Source organism: Cervus canadensis, chromosome 33, assembly GCF_019320065.1.
Source record: "Cervus canadensis isolate Bull #8, Minnesota chromosome 33, ASM1932006v1, whole genome shotgun sequence".
Lineage (NCBI taxonomy): Eukaryota > Metazoa > Chordata > Mammalia > Artiodactyla > Cervidae > Cervus > Cervus canadensis.
In genome coordinates, this window is record NC_057418.1 from 26,708,392 (window position 1) to 26,729,688 (window position 21,297).

At 38.4% G+C, this 21,297-nt stretch overlaps 2 protein-coding genes across 3 annotated transcripts in view; one reads left to right on the forward strand and one right to left on the reverse strand.

Moving 5' to 3' along the window:
* The window catches only part of TFB1M (transcription factor B1, mitochondrial), a 64,372-nt gene that overhangs the window by 15,154 nt on the left and 27,921 nt on the right, over positions 1-21,297 (reverse strand). Inside the window, exon 5 of the mRNA XM_043457345.1 lies at positions 19,313-19,432. Coding sequence (XP_043313280.1) covers positions 19,313-19,432 — 120 coding nt within the window. The remainder of the gene's footprint in view (positions 1-19,312; positions 19,433-21,297) is intronic.
* Positions 531-7,157, forward strand: CLDN20 (claudin 20). Of its 2 annotated transcripts, none has more exons than XM_043457346.1 (2): positions 531-958; positions 4,826-7,157. In XM_043457346.1, exon 2 carries the CDS (start codon positions 4,922-4,924, stop codon positions 5,579-5,581), a length of 660 nt encoding a protein of 219 aa, XP_043313281.1. In that variant the 5' UTR covers positions 531-958; positions 4,826-4,921; the 3' UTR covers positions 5,582-7,157. The 2 variants fall into 2 exon arrangements, with proteins under 2 accessions (XP_043313281.1, XP_043313282.1); XM_043457347.1 differs by lacking the exon at positions 531-958 and adding an exon at positions 969-1,506.

Genomic DNA, 21,297 nt, shown 5'->3' on the forward strand with positions numbered 1-21,297 from the left:
GAAAAAAATGAGAACCCAAAGTAGATGAAGATGAAATATGTCTGTACCATTATTCATGGTCTAGCACCTCAGTGTTTGCTTTTGGTTTCATCTAAAATGTTTCATCACATTATTTCGATGTAATTTCTTTACAACATTTTCTAAAATCTCTTTATTAAGTTATACTTTAGAAATCTTTCTCAGTGTAAAGGCTAACAGAAGAAAACTCAGGATACCCACCCCTCACTGCTCCTGAAAAAACACTTGCAGGTTTACTGATCAGGCTCTAGTCATCAGCTGGTACTGGGTTTTCTTTTTACTTTTATGAAAATATATATATTTATTTAAACCTGTCTTTTGAATGTTTAGTCTGAAAGCTACCAATTTTGTGAATCTTGATTTCACACAAGTCAGAAGCACCAGAATAAAAAGAAAGTCTCATTTAAGTATCATTTGCAAAGCGGAGTCTTGTTAAAAATATTTCAGGCCATATTCTTTAACTGGGGACATAAAGTAATAAACTGTATCTTCCAACATAGATAAAAATTCAAAAATAAATTATAACTATGGACTAAAATATAATATTAAAAGAAAAGAAAGTCTTTCTGTGAGCACCCAAATAATTCCTTCTCTGTATATTGTGACACAAGAGCATTTTCAGCTTTCGGGTTTCGACAAATCCTGTTGTAACAACAACTCCCTCCCTTCCCCGCCTCTCTCGTCTTAATTCTCCCACAGCTCAAAAAATGAGATGGAGAACCTGGTATTTATCTTCTAGCCCCATCAGCAGTTTTCACCTCTCAGATTTCTGTGCTGCTCGTTGCTATTTGCAAGTTAACTTGGTGGAGTTTTATCATTAATATTCAGAAGCTGTGAATTGAGCCTCATGTATGTGGTGTCTCTTCATCAGACCTTACTGGGGTTCAACTGAAGACGACTGACAGAAGAGAGTTAAGACACTGAAGGCTACTGACAAAAGGTATGGAAAATGAGAACCTTCCATAATGCTTGGGGATCTAAATATAGACCTTCCAGTATAACGTGGCTTGAATTATAAGTTGTAAAGCTGTTTTTAAATGCTAGATTTGATATAAATAAATCTTGTCTGGAAAACTGACTTTACATTTTCATGAAGTCCAGTTCAGAATTTCTTTGGGAAATAGCTCATAAATTTAACATTATAGGTTCTGTTCCATATGCAGCAGATTTTGGAAGCATGAGAGCACTATTTAGAACTAGGTTTTTACATGTGACCTCTCTGCTTTTGCCTACTCTCACAGTACTTCACCACCACAACCACTGAGACAAAGTATGCCTTTATTCTCTCTGAGACAGAAATCTGAGAGAACAGGCCACAAACTGTACCATGTTATGGCTGGAGACAGAGAGAGGAAAAAAAAAAGCTTTCACAGCACTAGCTAAGATGCCAGTACATTTTTATGACAGGAAAAGAGTGACCTTCATTTTGGAGAATGAATTCTAAATATTTTATGCAGAGGGAAGCACTTAAGAGTCCAACATTCACTAGTAAGTGAGCACTGTGCTAACTTAATGCAATGTCATATTGTTTACACTGATTTTGGCCGTCTGTAATTTATCACTGCCAGCACTTGTTAATTAAGATGAACAGGCTGTCTGCAAGTCTGAGTTACACTGTAATTTATAAAATGTATTGGTTAATGGGAAGAAAAGAGTTATAATTGGGAAGCTGAGCACAGACTGCACAGACTGATCAACATATAAAGGTTACTCAACCAAAGTGAAAAAAAAAGAAAAAGAAATGAGATGCTCATAGGGAACGCTAACAGCAGTCTCACTCTTAAAGAATCCCTTAAGCTGAGAGTGGTCTGAGAAGGCAGCATCTGAGTGAGCTGACTGGAGTCTGAAATGTTAAAACTCAAACCTGAAAACAGCTGTTATGAAACGACAAACATGTGCTTTATTATTTTTTTTCTAGAAACCTTAACTTCTATTTTGGTCTCAGATATGAAAAGAAATTTGGAAAACAAAAAGAATGAACTGTAGAATGGCAGGCAAAGCCGAGGTACTCTGATGCTACTGACTCTAGGAATTCAAAATCTCAGAGAAATCTCCTGAAAGGGTAGAATTTACATTTTAAGATTATGAACAAAAATAGAACAATCGAATTCAGACAGCCCAGGATTTAACCTCTTGGGGAATCAATGTTATTGTAACTATACTGAACTATACAATTATATTCAAGGTAACACAGGCATGGAGTCTTGCATTACTGTACATATTTCACAAAAGCCAAACATGATGGACCTCGGTGAGTCTCTGAAGCCAATCCATTTGCCTTATTAATTCCTTCTGGAGTCTCTCTCGGTGAGAAAGGCAGTGAGGGAAGTTGACTGTTAACAGTGTTTTTTTCCTCCAGATGTAGTAGCATTGTCCCTGCTTCCCACAGGAAGCATACACGAGGATTTCACCAGGAATTATTATGGTAGGTAGAGGGGGACAGGGTGAGGATGCTGAGAGGGGCAGAAGTGGGAAGTGGGCACTGCTGATCTGCTGCTGAGGCGATCTACCACCTAAGTGTCCTGATCTGAAACAATGGTGATAGCCAAGATTATAGAGCTATGGTTTCCTTCAGCTCTAAGAGTCTATGAAAATGAATGGAATCAGCCTGAGGGAGGAAGAGGGAAAAAAAACACCCAAATGCCATTAAATACCAACTGTCACATGACATAAAAATCTAAAAATACTAATAACAATGTCAGTTATAATTTACTGAGTACCTTCCACAGGTTAGATAACTTCACTACCATATTTACCTCCATGATACAGACACTATGATCCTCCCATTTTCCAGAAGAGAATATGAGGCACAGTGGGGTTCTGGAAAGCCAAGATTTGACCCAGGTATTTTATTAGATTCAGAGCTCATACTGCCTTGTGAGAAACAGACATGAATCATGATAGAGCCATTCTAATACATCGTTCAAAAATTAATTTGGAAATGCACAAAAGTCAGTTTTGCTGTATTTCAGAAACTATTATATTTTCCTCAAAGAAGGCAGTAAATATTGCCAGATTAAAACACAGCAAGCACTATCTTTTCCCTCTTATAAACAGAAAGGGAAGGAGGGAGCAAAGAAAAGCATGAATTATTTTTGTTCCTTTCTCAAATACAAATGATGTGGTTACTTCTGCTTTGTACTTTCAAGATCCTATGTCACTACTTCTGAATCGTTTAGAATAACCGGTTTTGCAGCAGACTTCATTTGGGTCAGGGAATGGTTCTGGTCCCCACTAGAAAGGATCTCACATTCTTATAAGCAAAAGACAGTAGGCTCAATTGTTTCAGTTTTGAGTAACTTATACCTGAAGGGAGGCAATGGCATGCCTTAGGTAAAGATTTTGCAAATTGGAAATCAGAGATATCATGCTAGTGAGTTTGAGTTCTTTCTATTACTTCCTTCTCCTTCTTTAACAGTTCACTTGGGCCATGTGAATGGCATAGAAAGTGTTTAATAGATTTTTTTTTACTTTTTTTTTTATTAGTTGGAGGCTAATTACAATATTGTAGTGGTTTTTGCCATATATTGACATGAATCAGCCATGGATTTACATGTATTCCCCATCCCGATCCCCTCTCCCACCTCCCTCTCCACCCGATCCCTCTGGGTCTTCCCAGTGCACCAGCCCCAAGCACTTGTCTCATGCATCCAACCTGGGCTGGTGATCTGGTTCACCCTTGATAGTATACATGTTTCGATGCTATTCTCTCAGAACATCCCACCCTCGCCTTCTGCCACAGAGTCCAAAAGTCTGTTCTGTACATCTGTGTCTCTTTTTCTGTTTTGCATATAGGGTTATCGTTACCATCTTTCTAAATTCCACATATACGTGTTAGTATACTATATTGGTGTTTATCTTTCTGGCTTACTTCACTCTGTATAATGGGCTCCAGTTTCATCCATCTCATTAGAACTGATTCAAATGAATTCTTTTTAATGGCTGAGTAATATTCCATGGTGTATATGTACCACAGCTTCCTTATCCATTCGTCTGCTGATGGGCATCTAGGTTGCTTCCAAGTCCTGGCAATTATAAACAGTGCTGTGATGAACCCTGGGGTGCACGTGTCTCTTTGAGATCTGGTTTCCTCAGTGTTTATGCCCAGAAGTGGGATTGCTGGGTGATTTTTAAAATAATCATTTTTCAAATACTGAAAACTTTTCTAATATATATTTAATAATCAATTTTAACAGATGGGTTTAAACTATTCTTCCTTATTACCAATAGGTATTTTAATTAGAAAAAAAGTTTTTAAAACCTGTAATACTATTAAATCCTTTATCACCTATCCAACAGCTGGAATTCAATGCCTAAATCTCCTAACAAGATACATGCCTACCCTACAGACAACTTCAGCAGAGTTTAAATTTTAAATAAAACTACTACATATAAAATAACTAACAAGAACCTACTGGATAGTGCAGGGAATGCTACTCAATACTCTGTAATGACTTACAGGGAACAGAATCCAAAAAAGGGTGGACACATGTACAACTGACTCACTTTGCTGTACAGCAGAAGCTGTAACAGCGTGTAAATCAATTATACTCCAATAAACACTCTTTAAAATGTTAAACCAAGAAACAAAGAGGACATCTCTTTCCTTGACGCCATGTACCAAGCACCATCCGAACACAATCACTCAGCAAGCAGCGGCCCGGGCCTGGTGTCAGCCTCCCTCCGGGGAAGCAGCGTCCTCCTGCCCTGCTCGTCAGGCCTCGTCAGGCGTGTTCTCAGCTTTCACCCTTCACAGCAGTCTCTGTTTGTCTTGTCTTTCAGTCCTGATCTCGTCTTCTTTCCGCAGCCTTTTGTTACCTGGTTCTCCGCCGTGCAGAAATAGCGACAGTTCTGACCGAGCGCCGTCAGGGTTTTCTAGGAGGACAGAGGTCGCAGTGACGTCATGGCCTCGGCGGGCGTCCAGCTCCTGGCTTTCGCCCTGGCCTTATCTGGGGTCTCTGGAGTCCTCGCGGCCACGCTGCTGCCCAACTGGAAGGTGAACGTGGATGCGGGCTCCAACATCATCACGGCCATCGAGCGGCTGGAAGGGCTGTGGATGGACTGCGCGTGGTACAGCACCGGCATGTTCAGCTGCACCCTGAAGTACTCCGTCCTGGCCCTCCCCAGCCACGAGCAGGCCGCGCGGGCCGCCATGATCCTGGCCTGCATCCTCTCTGCGGTGGGGATCTGCACTTCCACAGTGGGGATGGAATGCACTCGCTTAGGAGGGGACCCGGAAACCAAGAGGCATGCCTGTTTTGCTGGAGGAGTTTGTTTCCTGTCTGCAGGGACCTCTGGTTTAATACCGACTGTGTGGTACACAAAGGAGATCATAGCAAACTTTCTGGACTCGACGGTTCCACAAAGCAACAAACATGAGCCTGGAGGAGCCGTCTACCTTGGAATCATTTCGGCCGTGCTGCTGGTGATCTCCGGCATGATCTTCTGCACATCCTGTCTAAAGAAGAATTCGGGAGCTTTGCTCCACCCATGCAAGCAGCCGCCCGTCTCCACCACACAGCCAGAGGACAGTTCGGCATATAGCCTGAAGGACTATGTGTGAAAAACTGTGTGATGCACATGGAATTTTAGGTGCCTGCTGTGACTTTTGTCTTTATTTTAAATACCAGAATTGTGCTTAACTTTCTACAAAGAATGTAAAATACTTACATTCTACAATGTAACTTACTACAAAAAATGTAAAATACAAAGAATGTAAAAAAATTTAAAAATGATGTTTTTCAAAATGCCAAACATGTACAATTATATCTGTTTTACATTATTTTTCCATTATTGTCATGTTTTATCTAAAGACTTATAAAAGAAAGAGGTTCTGATTGTATTAATAAGGCAATTATTTCATGGCCTTTCCTTTTAAAGATCAACTGTTGATATATCTTACTAACTGGTACTTAACTGGACTTCATAAAAGAACTAAACTGCCTACTGTAAAAAGCACCTTGTCCTGGTGTTAATTCAGGATATCACCTGCTTTTGCTGTCTCTGCCTGACAACCCCACAGTAATTTACCTCTGTTTTCAGGTGCATTGTATGACTGCACCTGAAGCACAGAAGATGTCCACTTGTTTCAGAGGTTGCCCAAACCCCACGTCCCCATCCACTGTTGACCTCCCAGTAAAGGAGGACATTTTTTACATTTTAGGAAATATAATCTCCATACAGTATGGCATTCAAAGATTAGGTGGAAATAAAGGAAACTGGTAAATGCTACCACAGCAAAGCAAAATCAAATTAAACCCAAACTGAAATCTCTAGGACTTTTAAAGCATTATGTATAAGCTAAGTGAAAACAAGAAGAGTCTGCTTTAAAGTGCTTACAAACTGCCCTCTTCTGGCTGCTAACAAGAGGACTCGCCAGGTTAGGTTCATTTACCCATAGCATTTTTGATTTACCACTATCATTTAATATCACACTGATTAGTATTTGAATGCTAAAGATTACTTTTAAGTTGTTTTTTCTTCTCAAGTTTGATTCATGTTAAAAAATGTTTTTACAAATGAGCTGCTTCATAATATTAGTTAATGGTTATGAAAATGTTTTAAAGAATAATGGATGCTTTAAGTTAGATTATCTTATATGTAATTCAGATATTTTAAGAAAGTAAAAACTGGATTTCCCAATGTGCAAAAAAACACTGCACATAACTGTTTCTACTGATTTATTCATTTTAGCTTAGTTATTATTCATAATATAATGGTAAAAGGGGAAAGGCTACTTCATTATGCATTAATAACTCAGAAAGTGGGAAGTTATCTTTTATGTGAATAAATAATTGTGCATATGAAATACAGACTAAATATATTACACCTATTTTATTTGGTAGATCATTCTCTCCTGTATCATCATCAAAGAGCTAAAATAAAGATATGATTTCACAAGGGAATTAGGAATGCATTTATGTATATATTCCTTTTGAGTGGTCAAAATATCTTCTAAGCAAATGTTATCTATATTTTTAGCTATAGGACTTGAGAATATACTAACTTTACAGAATTTCGAGGATTTTCATCATAGCATATAATTTTGCAAAACTTGTTGCATATCTCTGTTTACCTCCAATAATATTGTTCATTTCATTGTGCTTTATACATAAAAAGTATCATCTGCAAAAAAGCAATTTTGTTTCTTTCTTGGATTTATATTTACTGCTTATTTTACTCTTGAGTACATATGAAAGCATAACTAATTAAACTGAATTATAATTAAGCATAATTAAAATGGATTATAATTGTAAATACTTTTATTTCTATTTAACACTTGTTTTATCTGATTTTTAAGGAGGACAACTCTGGTATTTTTCTAATTATAAAACTGACTTTTAATTTACATATTTTTCTTTTAGGCTCATCCACTTCCAAAAAGCATTTGAGGCAACTTAAAATAAAATTGCTGGGCCAATAAATACAAAAACCAAAAGATAAAGAAGCCAGGCTAAAATCACAAAGAAAAGGAAGACAGAAAGGATGCTGTTAAATAATCCTGGTTTATGGTTGTTAAAGCAATTAAATATGAACTTTAGTTTTGAACTTCCCAGGTAACCAGGTCAGAGAAGGCCACATAAGGAATGTGATAGCTTTGTCTATTGGCAGAAACCAGAGCTATGGTTGGTACCATACCCCAACCCCGCTCCCCGAGCTGCCGTGGGTGCTGGATGCTAATGGCTCGGGGATCAGGGGCTGCCTGTGCTGGAAGGTCAGGGCACCACTGCTTCCGGGAGGTGGAGTCAGACTGACTGACAGTGGTGCAAGGTGCTCCCCTGTAACCTTCCGTGGACTCGCCCACTGACTAAGCTTCAGATGATTTTACCAGAGGTTGAGGCCTCAAGAGCTGGGGGCAAGTGCAGCTGAAAGCTTCTAAAATGCTGTTATTCTCAAAGGTCACGTGTAGATGCCCCAAAGTGCTGACCTTTATGTCAGGGGTGTATCATCTTTAATTCATCTAAGATTGTACTGACACAATTTTACGCTTTCAGTCTGTACTATGTTAGGGTATTAGTTGCTCCATATACCATACTTCTAAATAGATAGAATAAGATATAAATTATATGTCTTAGAAGTTATAATCCACATTACTTTATTAGGATATTACAACTTAGCCCATAAATAATTGTTTATAACCATAACAGTAAGCCTCTTAATGAAAGTGAAAGAGGAGAGTTAAAAAGCTGGCTTAAAACTCAACATTCAGAAAACTAACATCATGGCTTCCGGTCTCATCACTTCATGGCAAACAGATGGGCAAACAATGGAAACAGTGACAGACTTTATTTTTCTGGGTTCCAAAATCACTGCAGATGGTGACTGCAGCCATGAAATTAAAAGATGCTTGCTCCTTGGAAGAAAAGCTATGACCAACCTAGACAGCATATTAAAAAGCAGAGGCATTACTTTGCCAACAAAGGTCCGTCTAGTCGAAACTCAGGTTTTTCCAGTAGTCATGTATGGATGCGAGAGTTGGACTATAAAGAAAGCTGAGCGCCAAATAATTGATGCATTTGAACTGCTGTGTTGGAGAAGACTCTTGAAGAGTCCCTTGGACTTCAAGTAGATCAAGCCAGTCCATCCTAAAGGAAATCAGTCCTGAACATTCATTGGAAGGCTGATGCTGAAGCTGAAACTCCAATACTTTGGCCACCTGAAGCAAAGAACTGACTCACTGGAAAAGACTCTGATGCTGGGAAAGACTGAGGGCAGGAGAAGGGGGCGAAAGAGGATGAGATGGTTGGATGGCATCAGACTCAATGGACATGAGTTTGAGCAAGCTCCAGGAGTTGGTGACGGACAGGGAGGCCTGGCGTGCTGCAGCTCATGGGGTCTCAAAGAGTCGGACACGACTGAGCGACTGAACTGATAACAGTAAGATCTACCTTTAACTGTCTCCTTGTGTGAGATACTCCTGTTAGGCATTGCATATTGATTATTTCTATTCCTCACCAACAACACTTCAAGGGTGGCATTATTACCCTATTTGATGTATTAAAACTCAGCCTATTAACATGACCAAGTTCTCAAAACGAGGATCGCTGGAATTCCAGGAGGACCAGCTGACTTCAAAGTACTTCTAGCTCTTCCACTAGTGTCTCTGTCACATCAATTAGAAGGGCCTGTTGCAATTCTCAGATTGTATCTAAGTGACTTTTCTACTATGCTGGAGTATAGGACAGTGATGTAGAAAGGATGTTAAAGCAGCAGATCCATGACCACAATTTATAACAGAAAAAAGGTGACATAAAATTTTGAGGGAATAGCTAATGGCTCAGGATTTCTCACACTTGAGTATGGCAGTCTCTCAGTATCTGTGGGGCACTGGTTCCAGGACCCCCACGGATTCCAAAATCAAAGGACACTCAAGTAAGTCCCTTACATAATGTGGCACAGCATTTGCAGATCCTACATACATCCTCCCAAATACTTTCAATCATCTCCAGATTACTTGTAATACCTAATACAAAGTAAATGGTATGTAAATAGATGACAATATGTGGCAAATCCAAGCTTTCCTTTTTGGAATGTTCTGGAATTTTTTTTCTATTTTTAATCTGGGTGTTGACTAAGTCTACCAATGTGGAACCATGGATAGGAGGACCGACTACAATGTGCAGTCTAGTTGAAAAAAATTACCGTGAAACCCCAGAAATGTATGGATTCTCAGGGGTTTTCAGATGCCAGCTTGAGAGACTTAAAACTAATCTTACATTCTCATGGAAGCATTTTTCAACTGTGAATCTGTACTGCAAACGAGTTTTGTCTTCTAATTGGTAAAATAATGTTATTAACTCAGTGAAATCAAAATACAAAATTACAAAAAATTCTAACTTAAAAATCCATTTACTACAAACTGTAAGAAACATTAGAATAGACAAATTAGTCTAATTTTAAGAACCTAAGAGATTGTGTTTTCTATAAATAGAAAAGAATTTGGGGTTCAAACTTTGGGAACTGTGCTAGAGAAGTTAATGAGAGGGACGAATCTGGCAAGAGTCCAAGTGAGCCAGGTGTAACTGTAATAGTTTTACAGCAGTGAGAGTTCTGTCATTAAAGCTTGATTAAGTTAGTTAAAGATGGATTGTTAGAAGGGTTAACTGATTCTTACAGGAAAAATCCTAAGATGGTTATAAGTAAGCCTTTCTTGTTATATCAAAGGAAATTCTCCAAATCTAATTCTTAGAATTTGATTAAGAACATGTACTGAATTTTAGTAAACTTCTTCTGAGCATCCATGGAGAATTAACCTCCCTCTCTCAGCTCTTTCAGGACGCTGCCTGCATCTCTGTTTTAGCACTGAGTGTATTTTGTCTGTGTTGTGCTCGAGACTTTCTCTTCTTGTGTTTAGAAGGATTTAGCTGGCAGGACAGCCTTGTACTGTTATTTTTTATCAATTCTGTAAAAAAAACTCTTCCCCTTTCTTATGAAAATGAATTCTTAAAGATTTGCTCAATGTTAACTAACAGTCAAATATTTTCGGGCTTTCCTCAGAGTATTCCTGATTTCCCCTAACATGGTAAAACTACTTCAGAGAAGTAGCGTATTCTTTTGCAACTAAAATGTAATCGTTTCCTTTATAATAATTCATTCTCTCTCTTCCTTGATAACTGTTTTCTTAGGTTAGAAACAAATCACCTACATGTATTATTTACAACACAATGAAAAGTAAGCAAAGAAAATTGCTGTATACTTAGTTTGCCAAAAAAGCAAATATCCTTAATGGGGGGGAAAAAAAAAAACACATAGCTAGCTATTTTACAAATAATAATTTCATAAGGCCTTAATCCTGAAGGGAAAGTACTTTTAGTTAACTACGTGCATGTTCAGTCACTCAGTTGTGTCTAACTCTTTGTGACCCCATGGACTGCGGCTTACCAGGCTCCTCTATGGAATTTTCCAGGCAAGAATACTCGAGTGAGCTGCCATTTCCTTCTCCAGGGGATTGTCCTGTGTCAGGGGTTGAACTCATGTCTTCTGCATTGGCAGGTGGATTCTTCACCACTAAGCCACCTGGGAAGTGCTTTAGTAAAGTACATGTGGATCTTATCCTTTTAAATAAAAGATAAAGTTGATAATAACCTCCAAACACCATCAATTATTCTCAACTAGGTAACTAAAACAAAGAGAAACCTAGTAAAAATACTCTAATACCCCCGTCCTAAGAAATCTCTGGTAAAAAGCCTGAAGATTCTGGATGACAATGATAACCACCAATATGAAAGCCTAAAAGTAGATTTTGACTTCTGATATAACTGGGTCTCATACTATTGAAAATCTTGTAAACACACATATATAAGAAGAGAGAAAGCTCTACGGTGACTTGGTCTTCATTACAGTGGCCACCTGTTCTAGGACAAAAAAATCCCTGAGAGCACCAATGTGTTACATCTGATAAGCTAAAAGGTATCTCCAAATATCAAATTCTGTCTAGGATTTAACAGGATCTATTATTTTGGAAGAAGTCATTTACAACGTCTGAAAGCTTGAGATGCTGAAGGAAGGTAATACTGAGTTTGATTAAGAAAAAGATGACAATTAAGTCTGCTATAAAAGTGGAAGACAGACTGAATTCCTAAAGGCCCCAGAAAGCTTGGTTAACTGTGACCGATGTGGCAGAGGAACTGGAAGGTGGCAGCAAAGGCCATGGAGATGCCTCAGATCACGGTCCAATATGTACAAACAGGTCGAATGCTATTGGTCAGGGGGCTCCATTCTAAACCTATAACGTACACCTACACCTAATCTAAAAACCACATAACACAATTTTTTCATGATATCTACTTATATCAGTGAATGTCAAAGAATCTAAGGGAAGCTTTGCAAGACTTTATACTGGAGTTTCAGCAAGAAAACTGCTCCTCACTAGCTATGAACTCCTGAAGGCAGATGTCTGACTTCTCATTCTTGTTACCATCTCCTCTCTGCCTAGCTTAGGGCTTTTCATGCGGCTGGAGCTCAGTGTACCTTCAATGAAGAAATAAGATTTTATAGTACATGTATGTCCTGTAGTAATTCATCCAGCAGTGGTTTGCTAAACTAGACACTGGCTTATTGATTTGTATTTCTGGCAGAGAAGCTTTGTTTCTGTAATTAGCTTTGTTCTTCTGTGATTAGCATATAATAAGTCAGAGCCTAGTTTAATATTCAACTATTTTTCCACAGATGACTGATCACAAGTAAAGCTGTCAAAACAAAGTTTCTCAAAAAAGTGGGGGAAATCATTATAAATAAAAAATATTTGGATTCTGAGAGTGACATCAGCATCTTGGTGGCATGAGTGGTTTCTTTCGGTCCTCTCCTTTACAATTCGTCATTCGTAACTGAACAGCGGTGCCTCTGCACATTACACCAGACCGACCAGCAGACTTCCTGTGCTGCAGAAAGTAGACAGAACCTTGGAGGGGGCTGTGGGCCCAAAGACGTTGGTAAGCCAGCCCTACCCCCAGTGACTTGATGGGGGCAGGGGTGGGGGAAGCAGAACTGGAGATTGAAAACCATGGCAGACACACAGGGCATGGAGAACTCGTGGAGGTCAGCCAGACAGAGGGAGAACCAGGCTCGCCACCGCCACCGGAGCAAAACAGAGACCAGCCTGGAGGCGAGAAGGAGGAACTCGAGGAGTCAGTCCCCCTCCCTCCCTAGGGCTGAGTTTTCATCACAACAGTGGCAACTTGCCTCACAGCAGCGGCGGAAAGAGAAAGGGGTATGTGGCTGACTGCCGGGCTGTACAGATCACAGCTGGAGGGACCCGATTCTCTCCAGCAGCACCTGGGTTTCTGAGGAGAAACCTCTATGACTGAAGGGAGAGGAGGGGGAAAGAGGCAGAGGAGAGTGACTGGGGTAGGGACGGTACTGTTACCTGCTGTCTGCCACGGACCCCTGGAAGCATCCCCACTTGAGAATGTCGTCACTGGGCTGTGAGCATGCAAAGCCTCCAGCACTAAGCCCAAACTCCCTCCACTCTGCCCCCAGCTTTCCCTATAGCACTTTTTTTTTTTAAACACTCCCCCCAACATCCCCTGACCAGGGTGTAGCCCCAAAACCAGATCAGGTAAAAAAACACCAAAAACCTGAGTTACAGCACCACTGTCTGGAAAACAAGGGTTTCGATTACGTTTACCAAAGTAAACAAGTAAGTGTATTACTTTAAATGCAACAGGAGAGGCGCAGTCCAGTCAAACACAATGAAAATCAGGGTAATATGGTATCACAAAAAGAAAATGATAGTTCTCCAGTAACTAAACTTAAAGGCACAGAATATCGTAATCTAATTTATAAAGAATTCAATATAGCTGTTATGATGGAATTCAATGGGCCACAAGTAAACTCAGAGTTTTCCCCTGGGGACTCAGATGGTAAAGAATCTGCCTGTAATGCAGGAGAACCAGGTTCGATCCCTGGGTTGGGAAGATCCCCTGGAGAAGGAAATGACAACCCATTCCAGTATTCTTGCCTGGAGAAGTCCATGGACAGAGGAGCCTGGTGGGGCGGGCTACATTTGATGGGGTCAAAACGAATCAGATACGACTGAGTGACTGACACTTTCACTTTCAAACTCAGAAAGGCAATTTGATGAACTCAAGAATAAAATTAATGAACAGAATGAGTTCTTTACCAGAGACTGAAATTTTAAAAAGAACCAAATTCTGGAGCTGAAAAATTCAATGAATGAGATGAAAAATACATTAGAAAGCTTAAGAAATAGGGCAGATCAGACAAAGAAACAATTAGTAACTTGAAAGATGGGAATTTAGGAATGACTCAGGAGTGAGATAAGATTTTTAAGAAGTGAAGAAACCCTAAGAGAGCTATCAGGTATGAGGAGAAAACCAAATATAAGAATAATTGATCTATGTAGAGGAGAAGAGAGCAGAAGGTATATTTAGAAAAATAACTGCTGACAGCTTCTCAAACCTGGGGAAAGAACTTAGCATACATGTCCAAGAAGCTAAAAGAACATCCTATCACCTCAATACAAAAGACCTTATCCAAAATACTTTATAATGAAACTGTCAAAAATCAATGATTGAGAAAGAATCTTAAAGGCATGGGGTGGGGGCGTGGGGAGGAAGTAACCTACAAAGAATCTCTCTGGGCTAACAGCAGATTTCTCAGCAGAAACATTACAGGCCAGGAGAGAGTGGAATGACATATTCAAAGTGTTAAACAATAAAAATCACCAGCCAATTATCTGTCAAAGTTATCCTTCAAATATGAAGAAGAAATAAAGGCTTTCCCAGCAAACAAAAACTGAGGGAGTTCACACCACTAGACCTCCTTTGAAAGAAATGGTGAAAGGAATTCTTCAAACTGAAATAAGAATACATTATTTACTGACAATAAAAGAAAAAGTTCACAATACCCTGGAAAAGGTGAAAAATAGTCAGAATTAGAAAACTTTAACCCTATTAGAATGGTATGTTAACCACTTAATTATAGCATAAAGGCTTAAGGAAAGCTATCACAGTTTCTCAATGAATTCACAGCACCAAAAGAGATAAATTGTGATAAAGGTATGTAAGTGGAAGAGTAAAAGGGTAGAACCTTTATAGACAAGTAAAGGTAAGGTGATATCAGCATAAGAAGAGCTATTTTATTTGTAAGATTTTTTTATGTAAGCCATATGTTAAACACAAAGCCAAACTCTAGAGTCATGAAAGACGGAAAAGGAAAGACTGAGTAAAAGACTGTGGAAATCCACCACATTAGATAGATAGACAGAAACAGAGAGGAAAAAACGATGATACAAAATAACCAGAAGGCCTAAGAAAGAGGGCAGTGGTAAATCCTCTGTCAATAATCACTCTAATATAAATGAACTGAATTCACCAATCAAAAGACACACAATGACTAGATGGATTAAAAAAAAACCAAACCCAACACTGCTCATGAAATACAAATCAGAACCACAATGAGGTATCATCTCACACCGGTCAGAATGGCCATCATCAAAAAGTCTACAAACAATAAATGCTGGAGAGGGTGAGGAGAAAAGGGAATCCTCTTACACTGTTGGTGGGAATGCAAACTGATAAAACCACTACGGAGAACTGTATGGACATTCCTAAAAAACCAGGAATAAAACTACAACCGAACCCAGCAATCCCACTACTGGGCATATACCCCGAGGAGACCAGAAATGAAGAAGATGCCCATCGTTAACTGCAGCACTATGTACAACAGCTAGGACATGGAAGCAACCTAGACGTCCATCCGCAGATGAATGGATAAGGAAGTTGTGGTACATATACCCAATGGAATACACTGAGCTATAAAAAAGAAATGCATCTGAGTCAGTTCAAATGAGGTGGATGAACCTAGAACTTATTACACAAAGTCAGAAAAAGACAAATATATTAATGCATACATATGGAATCTAGAAAGATGGTACCAAAAATCCTATGTGCAGGGCAGCAAAGGAGACACAGACATAAAGAACAGAAATCTGGACTCACTGGGAGAAGGAGAGTGGGATGATTTGAGAAAAAAGAAACACATATACATTATCACAGGTGAAACAGGTAACCAATGCGAGTTTGATGGATGCAGCAGGGCACCCAAAGTCAGTGCTCTGTGACAACGTGAAGGGATAGGGTGGGGACAGGGAGGGTTGGTTCACCTATACCCATGGCCAATTCATACTGACATATGGCAAAACCATCGCAGTACTGTAAAGTAATTATCTTCCAATTAAAATAAATTAAAAAAAAAAACCCAGCAACTATATGCTACCTACAAGAAGCTCATTTCAACTCTATAAAGACACACACAGGCTCAAAATGTAGGGCTGAAGTAGAAATCAAAAGAAAAGGGGCCGAGCCATTCTTGTATCAGATAAGAGAGACTTCAAGCCAAAAACTGATAACAAGAGACAAACAAGGTTGTTATATAATGATAAAAGGGTCAATACATCTTTAAAATACAACAATAGTAAATATATATATACTCCCAACATTGGAGTACTTTAATATATTAAGCAAATACTAAGGGAGAAATAGATGACAATGCAGTAAGAGTAACAGACTTTAATGTGCCACTGTCAGCAACAGATAGATCATCCAGACAGAAAATCAACAATGAAATGTTAGAATTAAATCGTACTCTAAAGTAAATGGACTTAAGCATATAAAGAACATTCCACACAACAGCAGAAGAATACACATTCTTCAAGTGCACACGGGACATGGGACATTTTCTAGTATAGATCATGATAAGGCACAAATCTCAGAAAATTAAAGATGGAAATCCCATCTATTATCTTTTCTGACCACAATGGTATTGAAAGTAGAAATCAACAAAAGGAAAGCTGGAAAATCTACAAATATGTGGAAAGTAAATAACAGACTTCTGAACAACCAATTGGTCAAAGAAGAAATCAAAAGAGAAATAAATCTCAAATAATAAATGAAAATACAACATATTGAAAACCTATGGAATGTAGCAAAAGCAGTTCTGAGATGTTTACAGCAACAAATATATATATTAAGAACTTAAAAAATTTCAAACCACCTAACTTTATACCTCAAGAAATTAGAAAAAGAACAAGGTTAGCAGAAGGAAATAAAGATCAGAGTAGAAATAAATGGAAAATAAAAAATGAAAAAACAAAACCAAAAGCTGGTTCTTTGAAAATTAAAATTGACAAACCTTTAACTAGACTAAGAAAAGAGAAAACTCAAAACTAGAAATGAAAAAGGAGACATTACAACTGAGACTGAAGAAACACACAGGAACAGACGAGACAACCATAACAAATCATGTGCCAAGAAATGAGACAACTTAGAGGAAATGGATACGTTCTTAGAAACACACAAACAACCAAGGCTGAATAAGGAAGAAACAGAAAATCTGAACAGACCAATAGCAAGCAGAGGTTGAATCAGTAATCAAAAGCCTCCCAACACAGAAAACCCCAGGACCAGATGGCTTAACTAAAAAATTCTTAACTAAAAAATCCATTCAAAGAAGAATTAACATCAATCCTTCTCAAACTCTTCCAAAAAACTGTGGAGGAGGGAATATTTCCAAACTCATTCTATGAAAACAGCATTCACCTGAAAAAAGGCCAGATAAGGCTACCACAAGAAAACTGTAGACCAATATCCCTAATGAATACAGTAGAAAAATTCTCACCAATATTAGCAAACCAAATTTGAGAACACAAAGAAGGATTATATACCATGACCAAGTGGGACTCATTCCTGGGATGTAAAGATGAGTCAACATAGGCAAATCAATCAATGTAACACATGACACATCAATTAAACGAAAGAAAATCATGTGATCATCTCACTAGATGCAGAAAAGGCATTGGACAAAATACAACTTCAAGATAAAAACATTTATAGTAATGATAATACCACCATGAGGGTAACGCAGATAAACCTAGACGTTTGGTCATTCCGTTTAAGGGGAAGAAAAATCAGATTAAGAGCTAACTATCCACTGAAGAAAATTAGAGATACCAAGGGAACATTTCATGCATTGGGCTCGATAAAGGACAGAAATGGTATGGACCTAACAGAAGCAAAAGATATTAAGAAGAGGTGGCAAGAATACACAGAAGAACTGTACAAAAAAGATCTTCATGACCTAGATAATCACGATGGTATGATCACTTACCTAGAGCCAGACATCCTAGAATGTGAAGTCAAGTGGGCCTTAGAAAGCATCACTACGAACAAAGCTAGTTGAGGTGATGGAATTCCAGTTGAGCTATTTCAAATCCTAAATGATTATGCTGTGAAAGTGCTGCACTCAATATGCCAGCAAATTTGGAAAACTCAGCAGTGGCCACAGGACTGGAAAAGGTCACTTTTCATTCCAATCCCAAAGAAAGACAGTGCCAAAGAATGCTCAAACTACCGCACAGTTGCCCTCATCTCACATGCTAGTAAAGTAACGCTCAAAATTCTCCAAGACAGGCTTCAACAGTATGTGAATCGTGAACTTCCAGATGTTCAAGCTGGTTTTAGAAAAGGCAGAAGAACCAGAGATCAAATTGCTAACATACGCTGCATCACCGAAAAAGCAAGAGAATTCCAGAAAAATATCTATTTCTACTTTACTGACGATGCCAAAGGCTTTGACTGTGTGGATCACAACAAACTGTGGAAAATTCTGAAAGAGATGGGAATACCAGACCACTTGACCTGCTTCCTGAGCAATCTATATGCAGATCAGAAAGCAACAGTTAGAACTGGACATGGAACAACAGACTGCTTCCAAATAGGAAAAGGAGTACGTCAAGGCTGTATATTGTCACCCTGCTTATTTAAGTTACATGCAGAGTACATCTTAAGAAATGCTGGGCTGGATGAAGCACAAGCTGGAATCAAGATTGCTGGGCGAAATATCAATAACATCAGATATGCAGATAATACCACCCTTATGGCAGAAAACAAAGAACTAAAGAGCCTCTTGAAGAAAGTGAAAGAGGAGAGTGAAAAAGTTGGCTTAAAGCTCAACATTCAGAAAATAAGATCATGGCATCTGGTCCCATCATTTCATGGCAAATAGATGTGAAAACAGTGGCTGACTTTATTTTGGGGGGCTCCAAAATCACTGCAGATGGTTGACCGCAGCCATGAAATTATAAGACGCTTACTCCTTGGAAGGGAAGTTATGACCAACCTAGACAGCATATTAAAAAGCAGAGACATTACTTTGCCAACAAAGGTCTGTCTAGTCAAGGCTATGGTTTTTCCAGTAGTCATGTATGGATGTGAGAACTGGACTATAAAGAAAGCTGAGTGCCGAAGAATTGATGCTTTTGAACTGTAGTTGTTGGCGAAGACTCTTGAGAGTCCCTTGGACTGCAAGGAGATCCAACCAGTCCATCTTAAAGGAAATCATCCCAAAGGAATATTCATTGGAAGGACTGATGTTGAAGCTGAAACTCCATTTGGCCACCTGATGTCAAGAGCTGACTCATTGGAAAAGACCCTGATGCTAGAAAAGATTGAAGGTGGGAGGAGAAGGGGACGACAGAGGATGAGATGGTTGGATGGTGTTATCAACTCGATGGACATGAGTTTGACTAAACCCTGGGAGTTGGTGATGGACAGGGAGGCCTTGCGTGCTACAGTCCATGGGGTCGCAAAGAGTTGGACGCAACTGAGAGACTGAACTGAACTTATCCACCACTGTGATTTTTATGGTTGTAGAAGAGGGAAGGAAAAACTTATGGTACAGTTTGCATAGAAGATCAGATTCTAGCGATAATTTTCTATGACACATCCTAGTCCTAGTATACTATATTGTTTAAAACAAATAATCAGAAACTCACCTCTGGTTTGGGGACAAAAGCCTGACCTGGAATTGTCAAGATGTGCTGAACATCACAGAGGTACTGGGCCATAATGGAGAGGCGACTTCGCTGTTTGCTTCCAGTAGTAGCTGTAAGTCTCTGCAGAAGGACAAAGAGGAATTTTGGCAAATAACTCATTCATCATCTATGGACACTAGGTGGATTCTTTGAGGTAAATTTTAAAAGCATAGGCTATTTAACATGATATATAGCCAACATGGGGAACATTTTCCTTTGACACTGAGGTACATCTATGAAGTGTGAGTTATACACGCAATGCACTTAAAAAAAAAAATCAAATTAGAAAATTTCCCTACCACTGGCTATTGGGATTTTCAAAGTATAAGATACTGTATGAAACAAGTAATCCATAATATAGATAGGTGAAAATAGCAAGAATAATGAACTCAAGATGCTTTAGTTTTATGAACTACCCCAATGTCTCAATGAACATTTCCAATGGTGTATCCTTCTTTATTTAAATGTAATAAAACCATGAATATTTAGAACTCTTGAACTGGCTGATTTTGAGAACTTTTTTTTTTTTTAAACAAAAAACTTACTTTCTTTTAAACACCCAAACATTTTTATTTTAAAATTAGGCATCTGTGAATTAACTCATAAATATATACAATTTAACAACATCCCCAAAGGATTTTTGAAAAGAACTTTAAATTCCATATAAATGTTATATGAAAAAGGGCCAAGAATACCCCAGGGCACTTCTAAAGAACATCAACAATGGGAGGCAGGGGACTGCTCTGTGGAGGTGACATGGGGGCACTCACCTTGCCAGATATCAAAATTAAGGCAGTATCATATTGTTAGAGGCACAAATATACCCATGGAACAAAAACCTCAGAGACTCAAGCACATGTGGACTTTTGAAATGTGACAGATGTGATGCAGCAACTGCTAGTGGGAGAAGGATGGATCATTTGGTGACTTCGGTATAAGCAGGAATTTACAAAGAGGACTGTGTGGTTCATATCTCATATCATAACCAAAAATAAATTCCAAGTGAATTAACAGTAAGTGAAAACTAAAATTTTAAAATTTTATGAGTAAATATCTATGACTCCCATGGCAGGGAAGACTTTCTTAATAATGCAAAAGCAGTAGTCAAAAAAGACTGATATATATTGTTCTATTTAAATTAAAAACTTTTGTATAATGAAAACTACTATAAAGATAGGTCACAGACTAAGAGAAGGTATTTGAAACTCTTATCTGACAAAGGATTAGTGCTCAGAATATAGAATAAACTCCTATAGATCAATAATCTAAAGATAGACAAATAGAAAATAAGACAAGAAACATTGTAGCATCCCAAACGAACTATAATCATAAACTATGCTCAAGTAAATTACAGATCACGGATATGCATATTAAAACCATCTGAGATACAATTTCGTACTTCATGAATAAACAAAATTTACACCACAGAAAAAGGACTTAACAGAACCTAGTATTGGCAAGTATATGGAGCAACAGGAATTCTCATATGCTGCTAGTAAGTGGGGACTGGTAAGCTAAAGTTGAGTAAACTGCTGTAATCCATCAGGTTTACTTTTATGAATATATTCTAGAGACCTGCTTTACAAGGAGATATTTATAAGGATATTCATTGCAATACTATATGTAGTATCCAAAAAACAAAGATCCATCAATATGTGAATGAATAATTAAACTGTGGTAATTTTGACAATGGATACTAAATAGTTACAATGAATAACAAGAGTTACCAACATAAATCCCCAAATAGAGCAAATAATTGACAGAAGATAGGTACAGTATGACTGCACTCATAGGAAAACTTCAAAAGATTATTTCTTATCGCTGATTCTCTATGGGCATGTGTATATCTATCTATATCTGCAGAGCAAGCAAAACATGTTCATGGGAATACTGAGTATCAATTTTTAGACAGTTCAATTCACAGGAGGGAAAAGGGGGAGATAGAA

Bases quoted from the DNA above. Each gene is read 5' to 3' on its own strand.
- CLDN20 (XM_043457346.1), top strand. From the start codon at position 4,922: ATGGCCTCGGCGGGCGTCCAGCTCCTGGCTTTCGCCCTGGCCTTATCT.